Source organism: Oncorhynchus mykiss, chromosome 11 (assembly GCF_057628025.1).
Source record: "Oncorhynchus mykiss isolate SJ-2025 chromosome 11, ASM5762802v1, whole genome shotgun sequence".
NCBI lineage: Eukaryota > Metazoa > Chordata > Actinopteri > Salmoniformes > Salmonidae > Oncorhynchus > Oncorhynchus mykiss.
Window position 1 is genome coordinate 79,257,996 of NC_143032.1, and position 8,284 is coordinate 79,266,279.

General features: G+C 40.8%; 1 protein-coding gene across 1 annotated transcript; it reads right to left on the reverse strand.

The window, feature by feature from the left end:
- Positions 1-4,324: 4,324 nt before the first annotated feature.
- Positions 4,325-6,240, reverse strand: LOC110536421 (perforin-1). Its single transcript, XM_090191203.1, has 4 exons — positions 6,107-6,240; positions 5,335-5,493; positions 4,759-4,878; positions 4,325-4,591 (listed from the first exon to the last, which is right to left on the reverse strand). The coding sequence occupies exons 2-4, from the start codon at positions 5,485-5,487 to the stop codon at positions 4,454-4,456; spliced, it is 411 nt and encodes a 136-aa protein (XP_090047329.1). The 5' UTR covers positions 5,488-5,493; positions 6,107-6,240; the 3' UTR covers positions 4,325-4,453.
- Between the last annotated feature and the right edge of the window lie 2,044 nt (positions 6,241-8,284).

Genomic DNA, 8,284 nt, shown 5'->3' on the forward strand with positions numbered 1-8,284 from the left:
GTGCTGAGCTTGTTGAGTGGCCATCTCTACAAGTATGCTGAAAGTCTGTTGTTAATTTTTTGTCTTTGTAAAATAACTTTGTATTTGATCAAACACCTTTTTTTTTGAGGAATGACCTCACTGCTCAGTCAGGCATGTGGAGACATATCATCATACCATCCTCATTGGCTCATTGTAATCCCAAAATAAATGTGTAGTGATACAAATAAATGTAGCTAGTCGTTGTGAAAGACATTTTATAGACAAAGGTAGAAGTAGCATGATTTTCTCCTTCCAGATAAGAGATGATTCAAAGGGGGTGGAGTTTAAAACACTTCCACGCTAGAACCTGAAAGGATACTCTTGTGAATCCTCTGCTGAAGTAGGTAATCAAGGAGGAGAGCAGACTCCTCCTTTACCTACTAATAAATTAACACTCTACTCAACCTCTCAACCACTCATTAGTTTCCCTGTCACTGAGATACATTTTATTCACTGGGAGATTCTCATTTGGCCAAAAGTCTGTCCTCTCCTCGACTCCTCTGTCCTCCTCTGTAAGTCGTTCTGAATAAGAACGTCTGCTGATTGACTAAAATGTAAATGTAATGCTCTGCTCTCAGATGTTTTCCTGTTCAAGAACATCTGTTAGATAGTCAACAGAAACCACCTGTTGGTGGAAAGCAGTCTCTACTTCGGAGGCGCTTTGTGGACACGGGCCCTGATCTAGGCCCGTATTCATGAAGTGTGTTCATAACAGTTTGACTAATTAGATCATATTGAAGGAGATTGATCTGGACCGGGAAAACCTGATCCTAGATCAGCTCTCCTAATCTGAGACACTGTATGAATAAGGGACAGGTCTCCCCTGATCTGAAAGCAGTGGTAGAAAAGGTACTCAGTTGTCATACTTGAACAAAAGTAAAGATACCTTAATATAATAACTGCAGTAAAAGTCATCCAGTAAAATACTACTTGAGTAAAAGTTAAAATATACTTATTTGTCAAAAGTAAATGTAATTTCTGAAATTTACTTAAGTATCAAAAGTATAAATAATTTCTTATTCCTTATATCAAGCCAACCAGAAGGCACAATTTTTATATATTTTTGTTTTTGGGATAGCCGGGGACACACTCCAAAACTCAGACATCATTTACAAATAAAGCATTTGTCTTTAGTGAGTTGGCCAGAGCAGAGGCAGTGGGGAAAAGTTATCTTCATAAGTGTGTGAAGTTGACCGTTTCCCTGTGCTGCTAAGCATTCAACATTTCATCAGTACTTTGGGGTGTCAGGGAAAATGTATTGAGTAAAAAATGCATTATGTTATTTGGGAATCAAATCAAATCAAATGTTATTGGTCACATACACATGGTTAGCAGATGTTATTGGTCACATACACATGGTTAGCAGATGTTAATGCAAGTGTAGCGAAATGCTTGTGCTTCTAGTTTCGACAGTGCCATTAACATCTGACAAGTAATCTAACAATTTCACAACAACTACCTTATACACACACAAGTGTAAAGTAATGATTAAGAATATGTACATTTAAATATATGGATGAGCGATGGCTGAACGGCATAGGCAAGATGCAGTAGATGGTATAGAGTACAGTATATACATGTGAGATGAGTAATGTATGGTATGTAAACATTATATAAAGTGGCATTGTTGACTAGTGATACATTTATTACATCCCATTATTAATTATTAAAGTGCCTGGAGATTGAGTCTGTATGTTGGCAGCAGCCACTCAATGTTAGTGGTGGCTGTTTAACAGTCTGATGGCCTGATGGCCAGCTTTGATGGACCTGTACTGACCTCACCTTCTGGATGATAGCAGGGTGAACAGGCAGTAGCTCAGGTAGTTGATGTCCTTGACTGTCTTTATGGCCTTCCTGTGACATCGGGTGGTGTAGGTGTCCTGGAGGGCAGGTAGTTTGCCCCCGGTGATGAGTTGTGCAGACCTCACTACCCTCTGGAGAGCCTTACGGTTGTCACTGGTGACATATCTTAGCAGTCCTTTTCTGAGATACTTTAGGAATCCACGCCTGCACTCCTCTATACAACAGCACCCCCATGTGGTGTGATGAAGTCATATTTTTGTTGTGGTTGATAATATACCATTATGAATTATCATTCAGTTCATTTCCACATGGGGGGGGGGGGGTCCTTTGTAACTGTAAGTATAACAGAGGATTCCCTGACATTGTGGGTTCCCATGTTGATGGTGATACTGCAGCTTAGCTTCCACCATGTCATCCCAGGTTGGATCAACATAACATAACATAAGGACTTCATTATCACCATGGGGGGTGGAGGGGGGGTCATATGTAACTGTAAGTGTAACTTATGTATGTAACTGTGGATCAACATAACATAACATAAGGACTTCATTATCACCAAGGGGGAAATGTTGTATTTATCTGAAATGCTGATAATGAAAGAAGGCCAAACCGTAGAATAACAAAAAGGTATATTCCACTCAGGTTTAAGAAGGTTTAAGCACAAAAAGGTATATTACACTCAGGTTTAAGCACGATTGTAACCGTTTTCTTCTGCGGACGAAGGATCGGACCAAAGCGCAGCGTGGTTGGGGTTCAACAAGTTTAATAAAGACGATAACCGTCAACACTACAAAATACCACAATAACAAATGTGAAAAACCAAAACAGTTCTGTCTGGTGCATAGACAGAAGACAACCACCCATAAAATACCCAAAGAACATGGCTGCCTAAATATGGTTCCCAATCAGAGACAACGATAAACACCTGCCTCTAATTGAGAACCAATCTAGGCAACCATAGACTTATATAAACACCTAGACTAGAAAACACCCCATAAACATACAAAACCCATAGACAAGACAAAACACATAAATCCCCCATGTCACACCCTGACCTAACCAAAATAATAAAGGAGACAAAGATAACTAAGGCCAGGGCGTGACAACGATAATTGTATACTGTTGTGTCGTTGGCTATCATTAAATGTGACTGTTTTATATCAAATCAATTCTCTATGTGTAATTTTATTACGCGATTAAACTTATCATGTAACTTTAATTAACTAGGAAGTCGGTGCATTACGGGAAAATATTTTAAGTGTCTGTATTTCCCGAAAGAACTCTTCAGATATGTTCATATCTTATCAATTACAGTCACTTATTAATGTATTATCACCTCATCAGTCATGTTCTGAATGTCGCAAACCCTTGGATGTCTGCACCAACCCTAGCATAGAATCAGAGATATACAAATGGGTTTAATGATTTATTTACTAACTAACTAATCAATCCCAGAATAACATGACATAAACACACAAACAATTAGTTCACACATGGGTTACTACATGACACAGAGGAAAAGTCCCTACCGGACAAAACCGATATGATGGCTTGGAGTCACAGTCTGTCGTAGTTGTTATAATGGATACTTCAGAGTACCATTCAGAACTGTTCTTAGAAGAGATACAGCTGCAGTCTGAATAATTGCTCTTTAGTTTATAGAGTTGTAGCCATTTCAACGTGGGGACTCCGTCCCAGCGTTCTCTGACTCTAGTTTAAATTGGCAACCATTTTAACATGTAGTGACAGCTTCATGTTTTTTGGTCGTCTTAACCATTCGAGACGTCCGGCTTCTTGTGGGTCTCTTTGGCGCCGAGTAGTACTTCTTCTCTGTTGAACGTTTCAGAGTTTCAGCCAGAAAAGAGTGGTTCCATGACGCCTGATGTAAAGGCTGGCTCACTGGGGCATGGCCACTGACTAGTTAAACGTGATATGAAAGTCCATACTATAATTTAGAAGGTTAACATCACATTTCATCTTTTCACGAATAGTTTAATATGTGATCGCACAGGATTCACAACATTTAGTTGCTAACCCCGTAATTGCGAAGTGGACACAACCAAAGACACAGTAATGTGTGTTTCCTGTCCTTCATGAAACAAACTCGACATGACTGTCCCTGAAGTGTCCATGGAACATTCCCACATTCTCAAAAACACAAATATTGTTTAATTCTCCAATTAAAGAGTTTTGGGAAGAAGAAAGTCTTTGTTCTCCACGGCCTCTCTCCCTCCATACTCCATGGCAGCAAAGAGAGAGAGTTTCTAGCAGGATTTTATGACCGTTGTAAAAACCTGGGGTGGGAGAGAGAGTGATAGGGGGGGGTATGATATACACCCTAAAAGGCCACGTCGTTGAACTGTAAAAGGTAAATGTCGAATGGTCTCAAATCTAGAATAAATATTGATGATCTCTTTTAATATGATATGGCCCATCTTCTAATGGATCTTCTGAGAAATCCTAAAACAATTCAGAAACATGAAGCCAGTCTGAGACCATCTTGCCGTAAAGCACGTTGTTTTAATTGATGCTCTAAGGAAGTGAATACACGAGAGAAGGGGTAAGAGAACCAATCAGACACAAGGTCATAAAGGTCATAGGTTACAATCTAACCATCATTCTGTTCCTTCTAGTGACTGTAGTCGTAGCTGTAGGTGTAGTAGACGGTGCCTTTCTTCAGGTGGCAGGTCTCAGTGTGTGTTCCTGGGCGGATGGTGGTGGTGCAGGTTCCCAGGCGGTGATCTGGTCCGACGTTATTATCCCACACCTAATAATAATAATCATCATAATAACAATAATAGAAAAAATAATCATGATAATCTTCTTCCTCCTCATCATCATCATCATCTTCAACATCATAATAATAATTGATGTGATTTACATAGTGCTTTTCCAGTGCTCAAAGCGCCCTGCATAGTAAAGGGGGAAACTCACCTCCAGCTTCAGGACAGAGTTGTGGATCATGTCTAGGAAGTTGAACTCATCGGGCCAGGTGGGGTTGGCCTGGTTCTTCAGAATGCTGCTCATGCCACCGAAGGCTGGGCCATACCACACCTAAAGAAGAAAATGTTGTCAATAAACTTTATTAAACGTTATTATTTTATTTATTATTGTGCTTTTAATACAAAATTATTTTTTATGTATGTACAGTTGGCTCACTTGAATGAGGAACTTCTATACGTATTTTAACATTTATCAATTAATTCATTCGTTTTTTTGTTAATTTAATTTATTATTAGTTCACCTAACAAGTAACAAGCCAATCACTGACATTTTCATGGTCACATGTCACTGTAGGCTACTTTAGATCCAAACAAATGACAGCTGACTGTCTACTGTGTACTGTTATTGCTGTGTCTCTGTCCTTCTGTGTTATGATGTCTGTCCTGTCTGTAACATCACTGTACTTCTGTTTTATCTCCCCACCTGACAGTTTGTTGTTGTAAATAAGAATGTTTTGTTAACTGACTGTTCGGGTTAAATAAATAAGAAATAAATGAATCAATTCACCTTGACGTAGGGGTCTGGCTGGGAGAGGAGGTCTACTTTCAGGTTGGAGGCACTAAGGCCCCACACCCTGACTTGGACATCATCCAGGTCACAGTGTACAAGAGCCAGGGTGCATAGCACCAGCAGTCCCAGGGACAGAGAGAGAGAGGCCATGGTACACTGTCAGAGAGAGAGGAGGTGACAGGAGGGGGAAGACATGAACATGTCCATGTTTAGTGCTTGAAAGTATCACCTCAAACTGCATTCAGAGAGTTAGAGTAAAAATAGTTGAAAGACGAGGACATATTATCAGTGTTAGGAGATTAGTCAGTTGAGGAAGCGAGAGAAATAGACAGACAGACAGACAGGACAGACAGATAAATGGAAGATACCAGAACATTCCTGAATGAGCATAAATACAGGATATTTTTCAATTGCAGATAGTGGCTTGTGAGAAGTGTGTTTGATTTACACACTAGTATATCCAGGATGGAGGGAGATGACACTTGATACAGAAACGAATGGTGTTACACATTCAGTTCTGACAGCAAACCTGTCTGAGAAGTCATCCAGTGTACTCAACCAAACTGACACTTCATTTCTATATCTGCTATTGATCCAATCTAAATGTGCTTTAAGGAACGCCACTCACTGTCTGCAGTCGACTAAATCCCAGCCACTGTCTACAGAGAAAACAGAGGTAAGAGTGATGCCGATACACAGAGAGAGAGAGAGTGAGAGAGAGAGGTGGAAGAACAGAAGAACAGCACCAGAACAACAGATCATGTCTTACCTGGATATTCTTGAGCTGGACGTCTGTCTTCTCTAGTCACCCAACTGCTGATGGTCCTTACTGTGCCATCTAGCTGTTTATAAAGATCTCAGCCCCCCCTCCCCCCACCCTCCTCCCACCCCTAGCTACCACCCAGGTGGTATGTTGACCCACAGGTGGTATGTAGGACTACTTAACCAATGAGAGCACACCTTATGTTACCACGAGACGTATGGAAGCCTATAAGGTGTAACAACAAATTCTGATACTATTTGTTCAATCAGCATTTCAGATACTATTCCAGATAATGTCAAAAGGCCAGCCCAGTGAATCAACAGTTAGTTGAGGGACAGGGCATTACTAAGGGTGGACATGGTAAATAGTACTGCATAGTACTGCATAGAATCTGTAATTCTTCAGTAGTACCATTAATCATAATATACAGTGCATTCAGAAAGTATTCAGACCCCTTGATTTTTTCTACATTTTGTTTCTTTACATCCTTACTCTTTTAGCAAATGTATTGAAAATCTAAAATAGAAATACCTAATTTACATAAGTATTCAGACTCTGCTATGAGACTCGAAATTCAGCTCAGGTGCATCCTGTTTCCATTGATCATCCTTGAGATGTTTATACAACTTGATTGGAGTCCACCTGTGGTAAATTCAATTGATTGGACATTATTTGGAAAGGCACACCCCTGTCTATGTAAAGCCCCACAGTTGACAGTGCATGTCAGAGCAGAAATCAAGCCGTAAGATTGAAGGAATTGTCCGTAGATCTCTGAGACAGGATTGTGTTGACCATAAATCACATTTAAGATTCCTGGCACTGAGACCATACACCTTGACTTACCAGGACACACATCAGCAGCAGGCCCAATGACAAGAGAGAGAGAGAGGGGAGGAAATGGCTCACAGCAAGGGCAGGATTGAAGAAGGACAACTATGAGAGAGAGAGGAGGACATGGCTCACAGCAAGGGCAGGATGGAAGAAGGACAACTATGAGAGAGAGAGGAGGACATGGCTCACAGCAAGGTCAGGATTGAAGAAGGACAACTAAGAGAGAGAGAGACAGTGGTTAACTATTTGACCATTGTTTACTGATCAAAACCTTAGGAAAACCTTGACATAGTACAGGCTCAGTGAGCACAGCCTTGCCATTGAGAAGGGTAGACACAGGAAAACCTGGCTCCCTGTAGAGGTAAGGCTGTGCAACCACTGCACAACAGCAGAACCTGAGACAGAGCTGCATTTCCTGGCAAGATGTCAAAAATATAAAACAATTAGAGAGTGTCATTTTCCCAAATTTGAAACCCTTATTCAAGGGTTCAAAGACCTCTCTGATGAGGATACCCATCCTGTTGGGGGAGGAGAGCTGTGGGTTGGCAGTGCACTACATTGCTGCCTGCCATAAGATGAGGGACAGTGTCTGACACACCAATCAACCTGCATATGTCCTCTACTGTATGCTCATTGTTATTGATCAATGTATGGTTATTTTGACTGTATGGTCCTTATAATACCACTCCTACTGAAGCAGTGGGCTGTGTTGTGCCTGTTGTCTTCCTATAGATAGCGATCAATGGATCAATTGAGTTTAATTTAATTGAATTGAGAGAGAGAGAGAGAGAGAGAGAGAGTGAGAGAGAGAGATTTATATCAAAATGTTTTAAATATACTGAACAAAAAATAAACGCAACATGCAACCATTTCTGAGAGAGAGAGAGAGAGAGAGAGAGAGAGAGAGAGAGAGAGAGAGAGAGAGAGAGTGAAATACAGATCAGCTGACGACTTCCTGGGGACCTGTTGCACCACAGTTACAGATCAGCTGACGACTTCCTGGTGACCTGTTGCACCACAGTTACAGATGGAGACCATAGTTTGGAATGCTTCCTGGTGCAGTAACCCTCAGCTGTCTTAATATTTGTCAGTGATTGTACATTTGTAGCTTTACTGATGGATTTCAGCCCTCTCCACAGCATTAGAATAGGCTTCTATTGAAGCCAGAGACAGTGTTTGTATGTGGCGCCACAGAGTGAGTGGTATAACTGTAGTGTGTAAAGGCTTTGTCCCACATTACACCCTATTCACTTTATAGTGAACTACTTTTGACTAGTAGTGCTCTATATAGGGAATGGGGTGCCATTTGGGACTCAAACATTGTCACTGTAGGAGTGGTCCTTATAATACCAC